At 34.4% G+C, this 25,584-nt stretch overlaps 1 protein-coding gene across 2 annotated transcripts in view; it reads left to right on the top strand.

Moving 5' to 3' along the window:
• LOC107138502 (alkyldihydroxyacetonephosphate synthase, peroxisomal) overlaps positions 1 to 19,177 on the top strand; it is a 52,702-nt gene extending 33,525 nt beyond the window's left edge. Inside the window, exons 10-11 of one of the 2 annotated variants that reach the window (XM_048808007.1) lie at positions 2,254 to 2,311; positions 13,048 to 13,610. In XM_048808007.1, the coding sequence (XP_048663964.1) occupies positions 2,254 to 2,311; positions 13,048 to 13,319 (330 nt within the window). In that variant the 3' untranslated portion in view covers positions 13,320 to 13,610. Of the gene's footprint in view, positions 1 to 2,253; positions 2,312 to 13,047; positions 13,611 to 17,203 lie in introns of those variants that run through there. The other variant, XM_015481086.2, reaches the window with a different exon arrangement.
• Positions 19,178 to 25,584: the final 6,407 nt, after the last annotated feature.

The raw sequence follows: 25,584 nt of genomic DNA on the forward strand, positions 1-25,584 counted from the left end.
ATCAACAAATATATGAAAAATGTTCAACATCTTTAGCAATTAGAGGAATGCAAATCAAAACTGTCTCACTCCAGTTAGAATGGTAGCTATTAAGAATACAAACAACAATAAGTGTTGGTGAGGATGTGGGGGAAAAGGCACACTCATACATTGCTGGTAGGACTGCAAATTGGTGCAGCCAATTTGGAGAATCCTTGGAAAAGTGGGAATGGAACCACCATTTGACCCAGCTCCTCAGGTATATACCCAAAGGACTTAAAAACAGCATTACTCCAGGGACATAGCCACATCAATGTTTATAGCAGCACAATTCACAATAGTTAGGCTGCTAGGTTTTTTTAATTATTTTTTTTTTTAGTTGTAGTTGGACACAGTACCTTTATTTTATTTATTTATTTTTATGTGGTGCTGAGGATTAAACCCAGGGCCTGACATGTGCTAGGCGAGCACTCTACCGCTGAGCCACAACTCCAGCCCAAAGCTGCTAGTTTTTATAAAACCTTTTGTTGATGGCCAGTATTTCTCAAAACAAGTATGTGTAGAGTTAAAGAAACAAATGGAACTATGGAGGACTCTGTAGGAAACAGTTTTCTTAAAAACTCAGGTGCCCTAGTATTTGAATTCCATTGTGTGCCAGTCCATAATTTCAGTGGTGCCGCACATGTACACGTGTTTAGATCTGAACTATAGACATGATTTGGTGGGCTCTTCCCTACCCCTCTTCCTTTTTTTTTTTTTTTTTGTTAACAGCTTTTTGAAGTATAATTAAAATAACAATATACTGTACATTTTAAAGTATACAACCTGATGTTTTGATGTAAGTATGTAGTACTGTCACCATAATCAAAATAATGAATATATTTATCAGCCCTTAAAAATTTGAGTATATTAGCCCCTTAGCTTTTCAGTGCTTTGGTGGTATTCGCTGGCTACCAAAGGTTCTTTCCCTGCAGTAGCACAAGTGAAGTTGTTTCCTTTTCCTAGTTTAAGCTGCCATTTGCTAAGTGCTACTGATCTCAAGGAATTATTGCCTTATTGAAGTAATTTGTTAGAAATGATAAGTTCTAAGAGCAGGACTAGCATAATTGTGATTCTTTTGGAGAACCCTAAATCCTAAATAATGAGGTTCTTCTAGATTACATTGCAATGGGATGTGGTCCATTTGTCTGTCCTACCAGGGACCTCTTCTACCCTGACCTGCCTCTTCATGGTTTATGTGCACTTGAGAAAGTCTTAGACATGCAGGGCACTGTAGATACCTCATGACTATTACATATTCATGAATCATTAAGAACCAAAGGTAATTCCACTTTCTGTTACCCTTTTTACTCTGCACTTCAGTCTGTATTTTGTTATAAGTGTTTATCTTTTTAATCTGAGGGCTCCATAAGGAAGTTAATCAGTATGTAGTGTGTCACCAGGGTTACAACAAGGGAAAAAAAAAAAAAGCAAGGTTTTTCCTTCCACACTTTTATACCCATAGAACTGATAGGTAATTTGTCTCATGTCATTGACCTAAGAAGTGTTCTCCATAAAGATTTTTTAAAATATTTTTTTAGTTGTTGATAGGCCTTTATTTTATTTATTTATTTATATGTGGTGCTGAGAGTTGAACCCAGTGCCTCAGACATGCTAGGCAAGCACTTTACCACAGCCCCAGCCCCCGAAGGATTTTTATGGTTGATCCCCAGTAGCTTTGTGGGTGATTTTTTTTCCCCCTCTGGTGCTCATTGTGTGGTATTAGATAAGTAATTTAACCTAGTTAAGCCTGATTTTTGTATCTGTGAAATGAGAGTAATTGTAATCATTCCTTAAGACTACAGTGAAAATAAAAGAGATACTATAGGCAAATTGCTTGGTACCTTTCTGGACATACAGTAGTAGTCATTTGATATTAGTTACTGCTGCTTGTTGGCATAAGCTACTAACTCAAAGTAAAACCTGACTCCACATTTATAACTTTTTACTTGTACACAATTTAGTGTTGAGGTGGTTATTTTGCCTTTACCCTTCTAGAATCTCAAAGTAATCTTTGTAGATAATATGACTGTTCACTAGGAAAAAAATTATAAAGCTAGCCCACAAAGTTTAATTGCTTTTTAAATGAAATTAACCTATGAGGTAGGAAAATTAGGCTTCTGTTTTATTATTTAACACAAGAAGTATGCATCTCCTTTGGGAGTTGGGTATTACTCTTTAATTCCAAAGTGAAATCTAAGTAGCAGTGATTGGTTGTTTTGTTTCCAAATACAGGCAGCTGCTAGAGAAGAGATCCTTGCAAATGGAGGGAGCCTGTCACATCACCATGGAGGTATTCTTTTTTGGGAGCAAAATTTTTAGTATTCTTACTTTTAAAAATATTTGGTCTGATAAAATCCTGGGAAGAGTCATGATGTGAGTAATTTGAAAATGCTTGATATTTCTTAGATGCTTTTATATTTTAGGATGACGGTGACTGAAGTAGGTAGTTAGGTTGTGGTTGTAACCAATAGAAGCTTATTTGACAAGGCTGCCTCTGTCTGGAACCTAGCCAGCATTCTGGGTTCTCAGGAGTCTCATGTTACCAGAGAGTAGCCCAGCTTGCTTGGGAGATAATTGGTCATTACAGCAGAACAATACCATTCATGAATGATTTTCAGCCACTGTTGGAATATAGGTGGACATCAGTCATACATATATTGAAGAGCTATTTGTTCTACCTACACAAACCAGCAAATTGACATATGAAAAAAAAATTTCAAGATTTTAATGCTGCTTTATTATTACTTGGTAGTCATTTTGATATAAGTATCAAGTTTTGTTGTAGAATTTATTGTATCACCAATCAACATGATGGTGATACATCTACCTTCAAAAGCTTTGGAAAATAATATGAGGCAATCTTTTAAAAAAAGTTAAAGAATGGCCATTCATTCTGTCATTAAAAATCTTAATTTTTGAGATTATTTACTAATTCTGTAGCAAAAATTTGTTCTTAATATAAATCCCTGCATACAATTTAATGCTTAGAAAAATAGAAATATGTAGATTTTTAAATTTTAAATAAATTTTAATGAGATCATGAAGACAAATAACCACTCAGTTTAAAATGTAAATCCTCGCCTGCCTTGGATTCTCCATATCCTTCTTCCCCTATTTATTTTCATTCATAGCACTTACTATCTAATATGCTGTGTATTTGTGCTTTTTAAAAATATTTTTCTCTGCCTACTGGGACATAGGATCCTTGAGGACATGGATTTTGTTTTTTGTGTTGCTATATATCAGCACCTGAACTACTTAGCCCACTCAGTCCCTACGTTTGTGTAGAATGGATGAAAGAATTTGGTGGGAAAAGGAGTCGACTATAAAAGGCCTCTGAGCATATAGCATTTTTGCAGTCAAGCCTGGAGAAGATTGCTAATGTGGGTGAATGAAACAGAAAGAGTTCCTAGCCCCATTATATCATTTTAATCATTTGCTGTCACCTCACTTTTTTCTTAACCCCCACAAATAAAATTTTAACTTAGTTGTCTGGTAACTATTAAAGAAAATGAATTTGCTCTTTCCCTTCTTTTTCTTCTCATTACCCCTTCCTTTGCTGGAGATTCTAATGAATATTAGAATTACAAAAATGAAAGGAGGAAAATGCATATTAGAAGTCTCTCAAGTAGAATTAAAACCTTCTGATTAACAGTATAAACTTAACTGGAGAATATCATGCTAAGCGAAATAATCCAGTCCTAAAAAACCACAGGCTGAATGAATGTTCTCTGTGATATGTGGATGCTAACCCGTAACAAGGGAGGCTAGAGAGGGGAAGTATAGAAGTTCATTGGATTAGACAAAGGGGAAGGAGGGAGTGGGGATGAGAATAGGAAAGACGGTAGAATGAATTGGACTTAACTTTCCTGTACTCTTGTATGAATACATGACCAGTGTATTTCCACATCATGTACAACCACAACAATGGGATCCTAATTAGAACAAGTTATACTCCATTTTTGTATAATATGTTAAAATTATACTATTATCCTGTGTATCTAAAAACAACAAATTTCTTTTAAAAAAAAGAATACACCTAATCTTCAAAATTTAAAGGAGAGATATTTCAAAAAGAAATTTAGATATTTTTTTTAGCTTCTTTTAAATGTTCTGAAGACCACATAAATTATTTCAAGTCTTTTTCAATTCTATTTCAGGATGACACTCTATTAATAAGTAAAGAACTTTTAAAAACAGATAATATTATGGAGTATTCATATTTTCTTTAATCTGAATTGATTGCATCAGTGAAGGAGGCAGAATAATTTAGACATATTACTTATTTGAAGAAAAATTAAAATGTCCTTTCAGAAACCAACAATTTTGTACATGCCAGCAGTCAATAGTGTACCTTTTACTTTCTGTTACCAGAGAGTAGCCCAGCCTGTCTGGGCAGTGTAGGCTCTGTATTTATAATAGTAAATGTAAGAGAGAGAGAATTCTGGAAAAGGATCAGAGTGACTGAATTGTATAAGGAAGAAACAGAAGCTTGTCATTTAGATAACTGGTTATTAGATGAGCTGTTTCCTTAATTGTGGGATAATATTCTTAGCTCACTCAAGCTTTACAGCGTCAAAAATTCTGTAGAAGTTGGAAATGAGCAAGTGACCTGAAACATTGAAGAGGAAAGCCAAATGCACAGTTTTTTCCTCAACTCTTATCTCTTTAAGATCTATTAAAATAGTCAAGTCCCTCCAGCAGTGGCTGAGATGGCAAAAGTGTAATATGCCAGAAGTACTGATGTTACTGTTTTAGGTACACCTCAGACACTGAGAGCTTCTTGCTTGGCTTTAACAGAACCTACATAAATATACTCAAAGTAATGTATCTATAAAGCTGATGCTACAGAAAAAAGTAATTTGCAAACTTAAAATAATACAGTTAAACAGCTGTGGTATAAATTTACTTAAAACTGGGATTTTATTTATGAAACCTGTGCAAATATATTAATATTTATCATTAATATTAACACACATAGAAGTTAATAAGAAAGTTAATAAGAAAATAATAGTTGGAAAAATGTAAACCTTAATCTGCAGTGTCATGATTATTCAGTCCTTGGTCCTAAAGCAAAAATGTAAATAGTTCCTGTCAGTTTCTCTGTCTACCCCTCCCCACCCCACCCTTAGGATTGAACCCTGTGATATTTGTACCTTTGATTTTTGCCAAAAGGGCAAAAAGCCGTGCTGTGGTATTTTTGATACAAACTATGTTTTTAATGCCTTTTAATGTCTTATAATCTGTTTTCCATATTATAAGTATTACTCATCTGCTAACAAAGGAATGAAACACCCTTCCTTAGGGTCTGTATAGTTCATTAGAGTAAAATGTTTCAAAAGTCATTGATCAGAATTGGTAGGACTGTGATATCATTACCACTTTAAGACACCTTTTCTTTGAAAAGCATTTAAAAAGTGACTTTTTAAATAAGCATGTAAATGCTATAGATGCTGAAACAGTGAAGCAAAGGGAGGAAAGAATGAAAGAAAATGATTAACATTTATAAAGCTCTAAAAGTTTGTTGTGGAGGGGTCTCTGTGTGACTTAATCTCTTTTTATCCTGCTCCCAATGCTGTGGAATGGGCATTATTCCTACCTTTCAAACGAAGACACTCAGGCTCTTGATGTGTAGTAGTGGCTCCCAAATAAGCAACTGTTAGTATTTGAATTTGAACTCACATCCTTCTGCTTCAGTATCCCTGTCCTCTTACTTAACAGTCAAAAATATCTGAAATGGTTACAATCTAAAAAGATTGAAATTGACATCCTTTGAAAAGAGATACATAATTAGTTTTAGAAATACATATGAGACTACTGTTTTTAAAAAAACACAAAACTTTCTTTAATTTTGACATTAATTACCTACCTTACTTTAGATGAAACAGATGAGCAGAAATGATTCAGAATGTTAATTTCCTCCTCATAGATATTTTCATTGTTTTCTCAGTTCTTCCCGTAAATCAGTTTCACTTTCTAGTTGTTTTTATACTTCCCGACTATAGGTATCTTAACATGTCAGCAATGTCAGGTAATTAAACAAATGTAAGTCAGATTATGTTAAAATAAAACTACTTGTATAACTATCTAACATGTCAGGTTCTATATTTAGAGGCCTTTATTTATTAAGGACTCCAATTTTAGTGAAATAATTTATTTTTAGAAATTATTGGCTTTAAGTTGAATGAACCTTAGTTTATTGAGAGGCTCTGCCACATTTAAAATATAGTTTTTAAAATTTCTATCCTATTTCTCATTTTTATTTTCTATGTAGTCAAAGATATGACTGCTTAGAAACAAATTTCAAACAACCTGGATTTCTCTAATTCTTTGAAAAAGGAACCATAAAAGCCTGAATACAAAATATACTTCAGATGAAGATGCTTTTCCCTTTTTCAAACTGTTAAACATTAAGAGTGTTTCAGGGCTTAACCCTCAGCCTTCATTCTACTGTGTTCACTCCCTCTGTGATTATCTACCTCAATCCCACAGCTTAAAAGAGCATCTGTAATCTGATGACTCTAGGTACCTGAAAAGATCACCTCCTTTTTCCACTCTGTCTTCTGCACTACTGCAGGGGCCTCCTAACTGATCTGCCTCTTCCATTCTGTTGCTGTGTTCTCTTTTTTTTTTTTTTTTTTTTTTCACTGCCAGAGCAATCTTGTCAGAAATCTGTGGTTTCTCCTTACACTGAAATGAAACCCAAGCTCCTTAGCAGGGTCTTCGAAGATGTAAACAGTATATCTGTCCATCTCTCTTTCCATGTTTCTGATTACTTTTTCCCCTCTGGCAGTGTTGGCCTTCTTGGTGTTCCTCAGACATACCAGTAATCTTTTTTACCTCTTCAAGCCCTGTAATATTTGTTCCTTTAATTTCTAATGTTCTTTCTCTTGTTCTTCCCTTAGATATGTGTATGGCTCTGTTTCCTTCACTTAGGTCTCCAGCAGAAATATCACATTCTTAGAGGTATCTTCCTTGGCCTCTTCTGTAGTTTCAATTCAGTGAGATTACTGACTTTTTAAAATTTGTCACTATGTTCCCCAGTTTACTGGCTGCTGTACTTAGTTGTGTAGTAGATATGAACATGTTAAGTGAATGGATAGGTGTATGCCTAAGTGCTTGCAAAATTTAGAGCAGTTTTACAAATTCTCACACAAGTCTAAATGTTTCATATTAGAATGGCAATAGTCCCATTGCTAATTTAGCTTTAAAAACATTTAATAAACAGTCCCAGTTTGAATATAGGAGCGTATTTAATCATAGGAAGACTCAATTTATAATATTTCTGGGAACGTGTATTATCAGAGTCAGTTATTCAGTGGATAAATATATCAGAGGAGAATAATGTGCATTTCTCTGAAGTTCTATACCACCAGCCACTTTAGTGTTCTTCCATAGGTACCTTATGTGTACAAGGTTCCATTCACACTTTTTAACAAAACAAATGAATTTGAGGGGCTGATAAATAGAAAATATCAGATTTGGAATGAGATCTGTATTTGACTCCTGGCTCAGCACTTAACTAGTCATGTAGTCTTAGGAAAATAATTTCTCTGAACTGCAATTGTCCTTACCTGCAATACAAGAATAATAGTATCTACCTCATAGATTAATTGGAAGACCTAACTCTGATAATGTATGTAAAGTATCTAAAATGCCTTGCGTGTAGTAGGTGCTTTCAAAATTGTAGTGCATTTGTTTTCTAATAGCAATAGCAGCACCAGGAGGAACTCTGGTTTGTATTCATAATCTCTTGTCCTAACCATTGAAGAAAGGGTTGCAGTTTATCTGGAAGAGATCCATGTATTCAAAAGGTATGAGTCAGTGATGGACTTAATACTTTGTCATCTATAACCTGCAGTTGACTTCACTCTATGGGAAGGTCTCTTAAAATCTGTAAGGCAAGAAAAAAATTTTCTTTCATACTATTAGCTATGAAATTTGTTGCAGAAAAGTATCTGTTTCTATAATAGCTTCTCTGCTTAAAATCATTTGATTTATAAATGTTAAATGTCAGTTACTTTTCATTATAGTTCATGAAGAAACCTTTTAAAATATGAATTTTAAATAATGCATTTAATTGTCCTGATAAACTTAATCAATACTGGAGATTTTGAGGCATCACTTATTTTTTTATGTGTTTAAAAGGTTTTCCTTGATTTGCATCCTGAACTGAAAACCCAACCTCAGAGAAGCATCTTTATTTACTGACCTTCAGGGAGTGTCATGATGCTCTCAGTACCATTTTTGAGTTCTTTACGAGAGGAGCTTGGGGTTGGAAGAATATTGATGCAATTTCTCATAGTGGGTTTGGCCTGTAATTGTGATTAATAACAGTTGCTTTCACTATCTGGAAACAGACAGGCTGGTTTGTCTGCCTACAATCATGCTGTGATAAATGGAGCTATTTTAACTCTGGTTTTGTGTATCAAAGAAAACAGATGTAGTCTGGAACTGGAGGCTATAGGAAATATAAAGTCTGCTTAACTTAATCTTCGTAATGCTTGTTTTTATAACTGACGAGCTGGGCAGTTTAACCAGCAGAGTTTATGTCAGCTACATATTTAATTTCAACTTACGACTGAAGTTTTTAAGTTGTTCGTTCGCTAAAATTATATCTAAGACCTTGTCAGAAAGTAAAAAACCTTGATTAAGCATAACCAGTCCTAATTTAAATATTGGTGTCTATCAAAATAATTTTCTATTATAAACACAGGGCAGCTACTCTTAGCTCTTTTCTGTGGTCTTAACAAAATCTAATGGTATCAGCAACTTTTCAAAAGACTACTCAAAAGACATTCTATAAAAGATCAGCCTTGGGATCATTTGTTGAAAAGCTTATAGTGTGAAATTAAAAGCATATAGGTTGGAAAGGAAGAAATAAAACTGCCCTTATTTGTAAATTACATGATTGTCATTGTAGAAAATCCCAAGGAATCTACACAAGGCAAAATTGCAGAGTATAAGATCACACACAAAAATCAATTGCATTTATATACATTAATAATACATATACTATGTACAACTATAATATAACAATAAAAGAGTGGGGAAAATAATACATATAGAAACCAAGATTTAAAACAATACCATTTATAGTTCCTCAAAAAATGAAATAGGCATAAATCTAATAAAACATATACATACTTATACACAAATCTAACAAAATAGATATAGAATCCGTGTGCTAAAGATTATGTTGAAGAAAGAAACCAAGGAAGACCTAAATAAATGAAGGAGTATATAGTGTTCTTGGGTTAGTGGAAGATTCGACATAGTGAAAATGTCATTTTCTCCAGATCAAAATTGCAGAAAGGATATTTTGTGATTATAGGAAAGATTATTCTAAAATAGAAGTGGTGGGGCAAAGGAACTAGATAGCTAAAACATTTTGAAAAGAGAAGAATAAAATGACAGCGATCAGTCTACCTGATTTCTTTCTTTCTTTCTTTGTTTTGTTTTTTTAAAACTGGGGATTGAACCCAGGGTGCTTTACCACTGAGCTATATCCCCAACCCCCAACCAGTTTAATTTTTATTTTGAGATGAGGTCTTGCTGAGTTGCTGAGGCTGGCCCTTAACTTGTAATCCTGCCTCAGCCTCTTGAGTTGCTGGGATGCAACTCATGCACCAGCATGCCCAGCAGTCTATCAAATTTTGAGTCTTATAACTACAGTAATCTGTGTGGTTTTGAAGGAAAGACACATAGATCAGTGGAACAGAATTGAGAAGAACACCCACACAAATATATCCATCCAGCTGATTTTTTACAAAAATACAAAAGCAATTTGGTGGAGAAAGCATATCCTCCTGCATGAACAAGTGCTGGAACAGTTGCAAATCTGTGGTCAAAAATAACACAAAACAAAACAAAACAAAACAAAGCATTGACCCAAACCTCACATCTCTACAAAAATTCACTCGAAATGGGTAATGGACTTAAATGCAAAACATAATATGCTACAATTTTTAGAAGAAAAGCATAGTATAAAATCTTTGGGATTGAGAGGTAGTCAAATAGTTCTTATTCTTGAACTGGACACCAACAGTATAAAAAGAAAAATTAACAAACTGGATTCATCAAAATTAAGAATTTTTACTCTATGAAAGACTCCATTAGGAGAAGGAAAAGAGGCAGAAAATATGTGCAGACCACATATCCAAAACAAGACATCAGCTGTGTTCGTGATGATCCCAAACTGGGAAGCCCAGATATTCTTCAGCTGGTGAATAGCTAAACATACTGCAGTATATCCATACCATGCAATACTACTCAGCAGTAAAAAGGAATGAACTATTGATGCATATAACAGGTTGGCCGAATCTCCGTGGAATTATGCTGAATATATAAAAACCAACCCCAAAATATTACATACTGTATGATTTTATAATTTTTCTGAAATGACAAAATTATAGGAACCACAGAAGTGATTAATGGTTTCTAAAGGAGTCAGAACTTGGGAGAAGGTGATTATAATCAGGCAACATGGGGGATCCCTTTAATGATGTAACTTGTTGTATATCTTGAATATCAGTGTCAATATCCTATTCTTTTGATAACCTTCAGATGGGTGTAGCCTTTCCAACATTGAGTTTTTATCCGATTGCTGTAGATAGCAGAAATTTTGTTTTGCCCTTCAAATTAATTTTCCCAGTTTCTTCTTTGTGATTGGCCTTTTCTCATAGACTTTAGATGATGATTATAATATTTTTTTCTATTAAAGCAATATAGTAGTTATCCTAAGAACAGACTAAAAACCAATTTAACCTTTAATTTAGCAGAACATTATGTTACTTCAGCTATATCGTAGGTTAAGCAGATTTGGAAGCTGACAGAAAACCCATAGCAAGAATGTATTGATTCCTACCCTTTCCCACCTGTGCAGCTACAGATGCTACAGTTCAAGAGAACAGTCAGGGACAACATTGTGTTCACTTTCTTCTGCTACATGCTGTATTTATATTTCTTTCAGCCTCATCAGTATTATTAGGGGAAGATAGTTACTACTATTGCTCGGCAGACTTCTAAAGAGAATTTTTTTCTTCCCAACAGTTTTATGTGTAGGACAGAAAATTATTAGTCTGAAAGCACCTGCATTACATTATTATATTGTTACAGAATATTTTTCATGGTTAGATTCAGTGATTAGCAAACAGTCCTAATAGATGATCCTTTAATAAATAGGTGACTTTAAGTAAAATTTATTTCTTGTGTTGTCTGTAACGCTGCTGGTCAATACAGAAACCCCTAGTATACATGTAGTCATTTATGTTTACATTCTGTAATTAAAATTAAAATTTTAATTAAATTTAAATTTTAAAATAATTTTAAATTTAAATCAAATAATTTAATTTAAAATTCATGCCCTTAGTTACACTAGGCACATTTCAAGTGCCTTATAGCCACATATAACTAATAACCACCATCTTAAACAGTGCAGATATAGAACATTTTCTTTATCATTAGAGTGTTCTTTTGGACAATGCTAAAAGCTTTACTTTGCATGTATTTTCATCTAGAAAATAGTCTCCCAAAATATGACTTGAAACTTTTTTTCAGTAGACATTAGAATAAATAGCATTTGTCATTTATAATTGATATTCTCACAGATTTAACTTCTGTCTGCCCCTTTTCCCAAAATTTCTCTCAGTGTGATCAGTAATGTCAAATTTAGAACAAGGTCCCTTTGCAAATGGTAGTAAGTCTCTTGCTGCTGATCCAGTTAGTTAGCTGTAGCAGTGACAGTAGCCTTTATGGAAATTGGGCACCTAAAGATAAGCACTGGGAAACAGACACCAGGATTTCTCAGTCCTGTTACTGTTTACAGTTTGGGCCAGATATTTTTTTGCTGTGGGGACTGTCCTGTGCATTTTAGACATTTAATAGCATCTGTAGCTTCCACCCAGTAGATGCTACTAATGTCCCAGTTATGACAACCAGAAATGTCTCTAGACATTGTTAAATGTATCCTGGGGACCAAAATCACACCAGTTGAGAACTACTGAAATAGTTCAGAAAGTTCTAGAGATTGTAAAGGAAATGAGAATTTGAGATTTCCTGATGTAACTTGTGTTGTATTTGCTACTACATAACAGTTCTGAATATATCCAAGAAATAATGTCAAAATATAGAAAATGCAAGACAGACACAATCAAAGGAAGTTGAGGAAACCCATATTTCTTTCCCTAAATACTGGAATTCCCACACCATATGTATGGCTTCGGAATAACTGTTGTTCCATATTTTTTAAATTTCAGCTAACATTTATTGAATTCTTACTGTATGATGTGTACTATGTTATGCAACAGCACCACAAAGAAGAATAAAACATGGCCTTAGTCTTCAAGAACCATACGATGCTTTTTGTCTTTTTCTATTCTTATCTCAGATTATTTGACCTGTTCACTGGCTTTGGTCTCTATTGTATGGATATTGATTGCTACTCTGGTTTAAATTTTAAGTGTGCCAGGGCATCATTTGTGAACATACAATATAATTAGGACTTAATTGTGATTCTGAGGACAGGCTCAATCCAGCTCTTCTGATGTGTTATCATACTAATAATCTAAACATTTTTTTCAGTTTCATAATCTCTAAAGACTCACTTAAGGATCTGTAAACACTTATAGCTAAACTGTACTAAAGAAATCTTAGCATTAAGAAAACTGACATTTTGAGTATTGACAATGAGAGAAAAATCTTATACTGGATTTTAACTGCTTTAGTAAAGTTCCTGATATTCATGAACTTGTCTTCACGATATCAGAAGTTTAATTAGTAGAAACTTAGTCAGATGACTTAAATCAAATTGACCTTTATTACCTATTAAACATTAAATTTATTTTTGTTTTAATAGTCATGGTCCTGTCTCATATTCTGCTTAAGGGTAGATGTCATCATTCCCTCTGTTAGAGGTCTGTTGGCTAACATTCAGCATACACCTCCACTGAAACCAACTAACCAAACAGAAATGTGTTTTATATTTATAGCACACACAAATAAACTACTACCTCCTTTTTTTTTCAGGCCAAAAACCCCATCTGACGAAATATTACAGTGAGGTGTACTATATAACTCAAAGAGTAGAAACAGTCCATTGTTTTTCTCTGTTCCTGTTCCTGTTAGTGCCTAACAAGTTCCAGGATGCCAAAGCCTCATCTGACAAGAGACTGGATGTCCTTGCAACACTGGTTCCTTACATGATCTATCAGGAGTTTGGTCTATTAATTACATCTAGAAATAAAAAGTCATTGCTCAGAATACTTCTATCAGCAGTGAACTCTAGATTTTCTTTTTAAAATTTGACCTGTATATTAATGCTAAATAGCTATCGAGGATGCTCAAAACTGAGTTTCCAAAAATACAGGGTTTTTTGTTCCAATTATTGCAGTGCTGGGGATTCAACCCAGGGCATGTTAGGCAAGCACTCTGCCACTGAGCTATATACCTTCAGCCCTCAAAATGCAGTCATAATAATGAGTAGTTGCTTTTGGTTTTGGCTAAATTCTACTTCTGTGTTGTAGTTTTAGTAAGTTTTAAGTGTATGGTTCATTTCATAATTCATTCTTTTAAATAAAAGTATAAAAGTCTTTTTGACTTTATAATCAAAAGGAGAATATAGAAAGTTAAAATATATCTAGCTAAAGAGACCTCTGTACCCAACAAACCCCAGGTTTGTCCCTTTTATAATGGAACTATTTGATAGTTTTTGCTAAGTTTTTGGTCCCTTAAACCACAAAGAGTCGTTCCAGATAAGGTGAATATGAGTAGCCCCAGAGGGCTAGGCTGGCCCCCATGTTCACATTTTCCACATACAAAATCTCTTTACCCCGTGCCCCTCACATGTCTGTTTATTCTTTTATACTGTTGATCATACTGCAAAACTTGAGTTCTTCCTTGATTTGTTAGTATCCAAAGGGGATAGGAGACTATCCCTGAAAGCTTTCATTTTCTCTGTTCCAAAAGTAAATTTTGAAAAATGTACTGTATATTCTAGAAAGACACATTTAAAAAAAAAACAAAACTGTTTCTTTGTCTGTATATTTATTATTCAAAATCAGACTCTAAAAAGGTGAACTCACTTTTTAGTTTAGATCCCCCTACACCATTAGTTTCATAACATTCAATTTTGGATTCACCTTTTTTGTACCTTGTAAATACTTTACAAGACTTAAATATTTGGTTTATATACTTAAGGCATTCTTTATTAGAGTAATAATGAATTGTGGAATTTGGGATCTTTGTCTTCTTTTTGAAGACGGTAGACCAGGCATTTGTAGCTCTAGTGTTACCTCTCAGTTAAGTAAAAGGAAGGTACTTGGATCAGCAGCCATGAATGTCTCACATCAGATGATCCAGGCCTAGAAAGAAGAATGTGCTTTATGTGGTCTGAATGTGCATACTCCTTTTCAATGGATGATAATACCAGGTGTTGAAAGTATTCTTAGGCCATCTCTTACTGTTTTTGCAATTTTTATTCATCATTCTTTCCTCCTGCAATGTGGCACACTATTACATAAAAGAGAAATCATTTCTTCCCTTTCAGAAAATGAACTGTACAAATGTTTAGGCAAGTACTATGTAACACATATGTGTTACATATGTATATATAGTACATCTGTCTGCAGGACAGTATAGCCAGCTAATTTCCGAATGCCTCGCAGTGCAGTCTAAGGGTTGAGCAAAGGGCATTGTTGTCTAGCCGTGGAACATAAATTTTCTGCTTCAGAGTCTTCCTTCTCTGGGATTAGGCCTGTGGAGTTTGTTGTTTTAATCTGAGGTAGCCACAGAAAGTTCTTCTGTAGCCACAAACTGGTTTCAGTAATTGCCTTATAATGCACATTGTTTTTGCTTATTCTATGCTTTTTTTTTTTTTTGTGTACAGTGTAGTTGACTTAATTTGTTGAACAAAACCAAAGATTTCTAATCCCTTTAATTGTATAAGCCCTGGCTTCTAACCCCATTTCAGTTTCTGTTATCAGTACTAAAGGAAGCTCACAGACCTCTGCCACCAAGGGGTTAAATTCTTTCATCAAGTATGTTTATGAGGGTCCATGTTGGCTGTACTGTCTTTTTTTTCTTTTTTTTTAAACTTTCTAGTTCACTAATCAAATGTATGTTAGATTGATTATTGTAAAAGTATAAACCATAGAAAATTTGACAAGATAGATGTGTAAATTATCCTTCTGACAGAACTAATGATGCACTCCAAGCACCTTCTGTTTTCCAGCGCTTGGTGAGAGACTTCATTAAATATGCAATGGCTGTTGGGTGGCTTCTCAGATGATGGTTCAGTTCCTTGTGGAATTGCATTATTACTAGAGGTGTAAAACCAGGCAGACAAGCTAGCTGTTGGGCATCCTGCTGAGCTTCTAATGTGCTCCATCTTGTTGGAGCAGTTGTTTGCAGTCTTTTCAGGACAATTACATCTATAACCACAGGACACATTCAGTGAAACTATATTACAGATAACAGTGGTCTGGCATTGACTGCTCTCGCCCCTCTTGAGCTGCTTCAGTGTAGTTAGCTTATAGAAAGTAACACGGTAATCTAATGCCACCTCCAACACTTAGACTAGTTACTTTTTTTTTTTTTAATCTTACAGAGCAAATCTGGAAATAACTGATTTTTAACTTGTTAAATTCTTAAAATCATAGAATATTAGAATTTAATAGACTATAGATTCTAATCCATTTGCAGATGAGAAAACTAAGGCTAATGCATAGTCATGAGTTGTCCCTTAAATAAAAGATCCTGGCAGAAAAATCTCTTACATAGCAGAGATTGTATAAGTAGTAATTTGTAATTTTTGCCTCTGGTTTTAGATATATTTTAAACAAAAGTTTTTATTTTGAATTCAGTTTTTTTTCCCCTGCTGAACCTCATTATCCCCTTTCTTAACACCAGCAATACTCCCTTATTTCTAAAATCTAGGCAAAAACCATGCTATTTATTATTTTGATGACAATTTGATGGTTTCCTGGAGAACTGGACACAGAAGATGGTTTGAGTTGAGCTGAGATGGTATTTAAGGTTTCCAAAAGGCAGATGCTATGATGTATTGCTGCAGCCTGATAAATCGGAGTGCATTTTAGAGTGACAGGCTGAATAGTTTAATGAGAGAAGGTTTCCTATTTCGGTTGGTCAACAAATCACTGTTGATGACTTTGGATCATAATGAACATTTGTGGAAAATGACCATTTGAGTAATGCATGTGTTTGAGAAATACTAACTACAAATAATCCTAACCATAAATTAAGACTTACTTATTTTGCCACAGATAAGTCAGCATATTGCTTTGTTTTTCAGTGCCAAATTAAGTTGACAGTTCAGAATTCTTTTACATATCCTTTCTTGTAAAAGTTATATTTAGAAAAGTTTTGTTTTTCATTGAGTGCCTTTTAAAGTATAATTCATGCTGCTAATTATTATGTTACTTCATTCTCAAATTAAATTAGTAAGACTTAGAAACAAAGAATAAGAACATGATAGTTGATAAAGCAAAAGATTAAGGTTAAAATGGATTAGGCATCTGATTTTTTTCAGTGCCAAAAATATTTCTTAATTAGAAAAAACAATAGGAAGAAAGTAACCATTATTTGGGAACATGCAAATTTATTTAAAAGCCTGTGACAAGAAAATGTAAACAGAAAGCTTCACAGCTAAATTTTTTTTTTCCCTATAAGCCTGTTAAAGATTCAGATTTTTTTTTGGAAAAGTCTTTGTGCTCCTTAAAATATTTTAAGGATCTGTACTGTTAGTTTTGCAAAGCTTTGCCAACAAATTCATCCGAATGTGATGTTTTTCTTTAGTTAACTTTATTTTCTCTGAAACTTGGTATGTTTTAGTAGTTAAGATGGGGGTGGGTTCTTTTGAAATGCATGTTTTAATCATCATTTTTATTTGTAAAATGGGCTGTAATCTCAGTCCAAGCTTCCTTCAATCTCCATTTCATAGTTTACAGAGAAAGGAGACACTGTGTAGCACAGACTTCCCCTGGGAATGCATTGAGCTTAATGAGCTTGATAGTCTGGTGGGCTCAATAAATCAAATAAAGCAAAACATTTCTCATTTTTGAATAAAAGCATTTATCAAACAGTGTTTGTTCACTCGTGGTCACAAGATTGATTGGTTCCCAGCATCATAGTGTATATTGAAGCATTTTTGATTTTGTTTTTCCAGTGGGCAAGTTGCGGAAGCAGTGGCTAAAGGAAAGTATCTCCGATGTCGGCTTTGGAATGCTGAAGTCTGTCAAGGAATATGTGGACCCCAGTAATATCTTTGGAAATAGAAACCTTTTATAAATCCATTAGTATCATTATGAAAAATGTCACTTTTTTTTTTGTTTTTTTTTTTAAGCCTTGAACTATATGGTTATACCAGTAATCAGATACATTATGGACTATATTTTGGCTACATTTGACTGTTGGTTTAACATAAGTTTGCTTTCATTCTGTAGTTTTGTTTCCACATCTATGGATTGACAGATGGTGTTCTTAAATCTCTCTCAGTGTAGGTATATCAGTTTACAGCCAGCTGTTTATAATTTCAAATTTTAGTCAAGCATCACAAGGCTACCAGATACTTCAGAGGAAGATGCTGCCTGCTGTTTTAGATTAATGCTTCCTCTTGAGGAACAAAGGCAGCTTTGGGTATCATCTATTGCTTCTCTGGCCTTTTTTTAAAAAAAAGAACGTTTTGGGGAAGCAGATATCTAGGAAAAGAGTCCACTGAGGAGTGATACAGGTATATGTTTTCTAAGAACATGTTATACTGTGATAGGACATTAAGGGAGGAAAGAATATAGGCAACCTGTTATTAGGAGGCCTTCAATTCTATAAGGTGCTTGGCCTACAGTTTTCTTTGAAATTAGTATACAGTTGTAATTACTAGTATAGGAATTACTCTGTGCGGGGACACATTTTTGTTCTTGATGTTTCTCTTTCTGCTGAGATATGAGTTTGTATTTGCATCACTGAGATCATTCATAGTATGTTTTGTAAGAAAAGCTGACTTATCCCTCACTTATTCCTGTGAAGGACAGGTTAACTATGAAATGAATGCTTTTATCCACCCTGAGTCCCAGTGTTTCTCCTGTCCCATGCTTGTTGCTGAGCTGCAGAAGCTGCAACAGGAACAGAAGGAAGACTCCTGACCCTAATGTCTCCAGCTCAAAGAACCCTTTAGCTAAAGAAACAGTCATGATTTAGCATTTGGATTTGAAAGCCTCAACAGTTTCAATGACAAAAATCTTTAATTTTTTAAATTAACCCAAATAGCATGGTAAATTTTCATGTGAAAATAAGTTTCAAATTAGTTTTTAATAATGGTTTAATGCCTTTTTTGAATTACTGGTTTAACCTAAACTTTTTAAAAAATGTATTAATGCATATACCATAATCAGAAGTTTGAAATATCATATTTCTTACGTAATAAAGAAAGCATTAATCACATTTAGCAAACATTTTTACATTTAACCTGGCTATTAAAATGAATGAAATTATTACTTTAAATCACTGTCTGTTTGGTTCATGTTTTACATTTTAAGATGGATTCTTTTCTTACTGCAATACCTAACTTTTGATAATTTTTTAAAACTAATATTTAATCAGATAATATATGTCAAAATGCAGATGATCCTTTGAAAGGACACTCTGTGTAGCAACAACTCCAAACTATTTTGGGGCAGTTTACTATCTTTTTTATCTGAAGTAGCCTTAACCAGAAAAGTGAAAATTTAAATTTGACAAAATGTATTTTTAAGACTTCAAAATGATAATTTTTAACTATTAAAATTGGCCTCAAACTAACAAAATTAAATCTGTAAACAAATCAAAATTAAGTACTAGTGTAATGACAAAAACTAAAACTATGTATTTTTAGAAGCTGCCTCTCTTCATTGGTGATTTATTTTTAATTATAAAATTTCCGGCAAATCTATGCTTAAAACCCTCGATGATTTGAAATAGTTGGACACTTGATGAGGAAATTGCCTCTAGAATGATCATATTCTCAACTTTATAAAATGCATCTATTCATGACGATGATTTCTCTAATTGGTGATCAAAATGTAAAATTTAGTAAGGTACTAATATCTCACTGAAAGTGTATACATGTTTCTGAGCAATTTTTAAAAATAAAACGGATTCACAAGCAGATCCATTCCTTTGCATGTGATTGTTCTAGTATTCTTTCCCAGGGAGTTGAGATTTCAACAACCTCACAAATCTGTATTAGATATTAAGAATCTATAAAGGTAACACCTGGAATTGTTGTGGTCACTATTCTACATGAACCTTATGGAAATTAGTGATTTATGTTTTTGTGTTTCTTTCTCCATGTATACAGGCCTTCCCAACCTTAATTTTATAATGGTGACTATATTTTGTAGTTGGAATCATTTCTACAGGGATCATTTTGAAACGCAAGAACGTTCATCAGTACTGTTTCACTCTGATTTAGTAAATCAGAAAGCCTTCACCCAGCTTTGACACACTCATATCTGGGAGGTGCCTGAGTACAGACTTAGTGTCTGGAGCACTGAGTTCATGAATATGCACAGAAGCACTTAAACCATACCTCTTATTTTTGAAGTATCTGAAAATGGCTTCATGAAAGTTAAAGCCTGGAAAACATTGTCTATGTGAGGCTTCTTAACTAATTCTGGACAAGTTTATTTAAAATTCTGAAGACCCATAGCCTATTTGGTTTTCTAACTGGGTAACACTGACTTTCTTAAGCTAGTCATGTTTGTAATATTTTGCTTATATTTTGCTGATGTCTTACTTGGTTGGGTTTTCAGTGGTAATGGGAACTTGCTGCTAGTGAGAAATGGAATTGAAGAGACCTAATAGGAACAGGTCTCTTATTGGCCCTTAGAGAAACTGTTGCCTTAATGTTTGGTGCAATTTATAGTAGTGCAAAAGTGAATTAGTCTTGAGCTTTTTTATTTTGGGTAAGAATTATGGAAGTCAGGTGTTAATTGTGCCCAGTATTTACCACAGAAAAGAGGATTGCATTCTTCTGCTTCTGAATAATTAGGAGTTTTCTTCCTAAAAGCGCTTGCATATTGTGGGACTATTACTGTAAAGTTATTTGTGAAGCTGGAAGCCATCTAGTTGACATAGCTGTGTTGATTTGGAAAACAAAAAAATGCAATAAAGGATGAGCTGCCATCAGTGTGCATAATATACCAGATGCAGATGGTTGCAAGGAAACCTTTTTTTTTTTTTTTTTTCCAGAATATTAGTAACTAAGTCCTAGCTTGCATTTTGACAATGCCTTTCTGCATGTTGGCCCCAGAGATTTTCCCTTGTCATTTTTTCAGAGCTACTTCTTAACTGCAGTCAATCAGAGAAGCTGTGAAGTCCTAAACTGCAGTGTGTTCCCTCAAGTCTTCAAATGGGCTGGGTTTGGTTGAGCTTCTATTCCATATCAATATTAGAACACACTTACTCAATATGGATTGATTCACAAGTTGCATGTGGTGGTGCTTGAGGCAGCCAAATGGAATGCTGTGGAAAGCATATCTACATTTTAAGGAACTGAGATAAGAGTAAAGGACAGCTTTAGTAGCTTTTTTTTATCACTTAAGATTTAGCAACTTTGATTTTAATTAGGGCTTAGCTCATGGTAGGAAAAAAAGCAGAAAGTGTTACAGGTGCCAGTTTAGGATTGAAGAGTTCGCTGTTTCACCTTTGCTTTGAGTTACGGAAGCTTGGCTTTGCCCAAGGCTTCATGTTCCCAAATGAGCCATATGTCAACATATTCATTTAATTCTTACTAATATCACTTTCCTGAAAAGGAAAGGGGAAAAAAAAATGAACTTATACGTTGATGCTGAAATCCAGAAAGTGTGAAAGGTTTACTGAAACTGTTGAAATATACTGACTGATATGAAGGATGTAAGTTACTCAGCTTTCTGTTCCCTAAGCCAAATAGTGTTTGTCTTCAGTGTGAAATTTAACTGTAAAAATTGCTTGTATAATGTTGAGAGATTATAGAAACGTATTATTAATAAACTGGACTTGGGTCTAAGTTTTTTTTTTTCCTCAAAGGGAGTGTCAGGGTGTTATTTGTTCTATTTGCATATGGGTTTTTCTTTCATCTTTAGTCTATCATCTTAATATTTCCACTGATCTGAAAATAGGAAATTAGTTTTTATTGTTTTATTGATGTAGCCTAATCAAGTATAACCTATGACTAAATCTGTTTGGATTACTAACAGTCTGTCATTAGCTAGGTTGTATCAATCTCTAATTATTTTAAAAATCAATGTTAAATTCTTAGGAGGCATTTAGTTTTTTGTAATTATAAAGAATTCCCTTTAAAAACCTTGGAAGAATCTCAAAGAATGAGCTTTCTCTTGCTTTTCTAACTATAGAATTTAATTCCTTAACAAATATCTATCATACTCAAGCCAAAGAGCCATCACTGAATTCAGTTAACTTTAGGTCTGTGAAATTATTTCTTTTTAGGTTCCCAAAGGATATTATTTTATATATTTTTCACACAGGAAAAATAATACATTAAGTATTGCTAGTAAAATTTTTCAGGTGTTCTGAATTCCCATTCTGAAAGAGAGAGAGAGAAATCTGGTTTTCATGTAGATTTCTAAGTAACATATATACATGTTTTTAAGGCACCTTATTGTTGGCAGTGTTTTTCATGACCACCTTAAGCACCCCACATGAAACATGTTTTAACTCTTAATTGAATATTCAAAAAGAACATGACATGCTTATACTGGTATAGTTTCTATAAATAGTTATTTACTGAGCTACTTAAATAGTACCCCCTTGTTCACAGTGCCTTTTTGGGATTTCCTCTGCCCCCCCACCCCCATCATGAAATAGCCATTTAAAATGAGAAGAAGAGGACAAGTCTTTAAAGACAGAGGTTATTTATCAGCTCAAGGCTATTCCTCTTTAAAAACATGTCAGGAATTAAGTAGTTGTGCATTAATCTGATAATCCTCTCCATTGTTGGTTTGGCTCATCTAGCATATTAATTGTATGGTGGACTTGTACCCTCACATACAGATGAGGTACTAATCAGTCAACAGGAATTTTCATCCCTACATTTTCATTCCTACTGTCCCAACCTGGTAGCTCTGAAGTGTGGCTATTCACCCAGCCTTGAGACACTTGCTCTGTGCTTTGGATGTCTGCTCACATGGTCCCTGGGGAGCAGAGCCTGGAAGGGGGAGTGGGGTCTATTCTTTATATTGTGTGTCAGTCCTTTTGTGTGATTTTGCCTTCCGATTAATAAATATTTTTGTTCCTGAACAGTGGTAAATCTTATGAGAATTATGTGTAGGTCATATTAATTTTTGTCCATTTTTGCTAAGCCTGTGAAATACTTTGGCTCTGATACAACTTGAATAAAATCTTATCCTGAGTCTTCCTCCAAGGCAGTGCGTATTCCTGCCAGTACTCTAGTAATCTTTTGGGAATTATGTGTGGGTAAGCACTTGTATGTAAGCCATTTTACTGCTGTAACTAATGCATACAGTTCTTCTCTTTACATTTATAGTCTAAAAGTGGATATGTAGTGGGAAGGGAAGTTCCTGAGAGATTCCAGTATAGCGTTGTCAATTCATACTGAGCCATGTTGTTTTCCACAAGGGCTCAAAACATAGTCTATGTACTGTGATTTCGGTGTATGTTCAGATTCTCTTTTATTGGTTTCCCTCCAGTGTACTGTTCTATAAGCAAATGCCCATGTGTGATTTTTTTTTTTTTTTAAGATGTGCTGGGAACAAATAAAATAATATCAAAACAGCTTATTGTTACAGAAATTTTTATTTACTTCATACTGATTTCATTTAACCTGTGTTCCTTTTACTTCTACCCACTAATACTTTGTCCTGCCTTCTGTAGTCATAAAGAATTCGCCATTTGTTCTGTTGAAGTGTAGTTCTTCAGGTGTTTAAAGACTGATCTCATGGGCCCTCAGACCTTTTCCAGTCAGCGTTTGCTCCTGTCATTTCTGAGACCCTTCACCATCCTAATCTTCTCTACATGTGCCCAGTTTTTAAAGTGAGTTGTGTAGGCCTGAATACAAATATACCAGAGGTTGACCAATGCTTCCCTTATTATAGTCACTAATAAATGCATGTTTGCTGGGCATTGCACTCTCCATGCACACTGAAATTAAATTTAACAGGGTTATTTTCTCTGCATGTGACATTTTATTCACATTTACCTGGAGGTGATTTTTCTAAGGCTCCTTTTCCTGTTACTTTATTTATCCCCACTAAAATTTGTTCTCTTAGTAGGTTTTGCTCCAGATTTTCAGAATCTTAAGATTTTGACCTGTACCCAGAATATTTTCTGTCCCATCCAGCTTTGTATCATTCGTAAAATTGAGACAAATACTGTCTGTATTCTCATCTAAATAGTGGCAGACAACAAGTACTCTATAAAGGATTGCTTGACCCACCATCTGATCTTCCAACCATGAACAAGCATTTAGATTCCATTTGACATACTGTTGTCCACCTCATATTTTTACATTTTGTCCACAAATAGTCTTTTTACTCAATGAGTCAGTATCTGTTAACCAAACATTAAATACACAATCATGTTAGCTGCCAGACTCAAATACGGATAAAGCTTGCTGCCCCAATTTCCTGTGCTACCCAGTCAGGAAAAGACGTGAAGTTTACTTTTGCCTGTGTTTGTCCTCAGGGGCACGTCTTTCCAGAAGACTCATAAACCTGGGGCCTACTATTGGCTGATGGACAAATTCTGAAATCCATCCTTGCACATAATTCAGCCATATCCATTGTACTTCACTGTGCTGGGGGAAAAAAAAAAAAGTCTGTCTCACCATGAAGCTGTAAAATAGGAAATGATGGGGTTCTAAAGGTTAAGAACAAAGTGGAAACAGCTCTAGACCTTCTGGGTATGCATCATTTTTCTCTATCCATATACATCACTTTCCCTATTTTGTAAAATGAAAATCTATAAGGTCCCTTCTAACCCTTCTCAGTGATTCCAGTTGAGTCTATGTACTTGTGCTGAACACTGCCGTAAAATTTACTATTAATTATTTAATTTTTAATTTACCCTTCAAATGCCAGACTGTGGAAAGAGGCAATTTTGTTTTCACAGCACTACTGTCAAGGAAGTGGAATTATCCCCTTTTTATTGATGAAAAAAAGTTAAGAAACACCCTTAGTGGTAGAAAGTGACATTGTTGGGTTATGCAGTTGAGTATGACTATACCCTATACCACTGTGCTGCTGGCTGCTTCACTGCAGAGTGCAGGGTAACTATGGTTTGTACAGAATTTCTGCTTTTATATATATATAAAATTTATATATATATTTGTTTTAGGTGGACACAATATCTTTATTTTTCTGTGGTGCTGAGGATCAAACCCAGTGCCTCATGCATGCTAGGTGAGCACTCTACCACTGAGCCCCAGCCCCAGCCCCAGAATTTCTGCTTTTTAAAGCAGATTATTAGTCATTGTCCTTTATAGAGGGGATGAGTAAGGAAATACAGTCCCCTACTACCAGGTGAAAGCTGCTTTCTTCAGGAACACATATCACAGAAATAGCAGAAAGTCTTTTGAATCAGTTGCTGTCTTGCTATGTAAATGTTTACTCCACAGTGTCCTGCATGGATGAGTTTATGGGTTTAATATGAAACTCAAGTGCAAGTGCTGCATCTGATGACTTAGTAAATTTGCAGTTTTGACTAATTTTGTACTCTCTGAGCTGCACTTTAAAATGTAACCTATTTCTGTAAGTTAGACATTTTCCAGAGAGGCTGGAAAGTGAAAGAAGTGTTTAAAAAAAAAAAGTTATAATCTAAGTTTAAAATCTAATCTAAGTTTAGAATCTGGTGGTTATGGTCAGATTATGTAGTTGGACAACTAAGAACCTGGAGTCATCTGTTCATCAAAAAATGTGCTGTTTGGCTTAACACTAAGGGCATGGCTCAATAAGTAAAAAATACGGAAAACCCAAGTGTAATTTTAGCAGAAGGAGGTCAACACTGGATAAGAGATACTGGGTGTCATGCTAAAGTTAAAAGGCATTGAGCTGCAAGTCACACTGATACCAGGAAGCTACTCAGTGGAGCAGGGAATGCCCTTAGAAAAGCACAGCTCTCAGATGTTTCCAGATTTTCCATGGTCATTAAGGAAGAAAAAAGGGAACCTAAACCAAAAAATTCTATTTGAAAATGTTGATGTTCACTTGAAATGAAAATTTTGTCTTTGGTGATGTTATTCTTTTAAAGTGAGGTGGTTTAGGCAGCCAGTCTGCTTACCTAGAATTGGACTTCAGCACTGCTCACGCCCTGGGACTCCATTGTGGAAGTAAACCCAGGAGAGGATTTGTGGGGCAGCAGGGTCAGAAAGTTGCTTTCTTAAAACTTCCCATCCAAGTCATTTGCCCTTTCTTATCTCACATTTCCTAATAATTTTATGTCTTTGGAAGTTTAACATATAGCTCTCTAAAAACAAATCACTGTAATGTTGAGCCAAACCTATTATGACTATATATATATATATATATATATATATATATATATATATATATATATATA

This window comes from Marmota marmota, unplaced genomic scaffold (assembly GCF_001458135.2).
Source record: "Marmota marmota marmota unplaced genomic scaffold, marMar, whole genome shotgun sequence".
Classification (NCBI taxonomy): domain Eukaryota; kingdom Metazoa; phylum Chordata; class Mammalia; order Rodentia; family Sciuridae; genus Marmota; species Marmota marmota.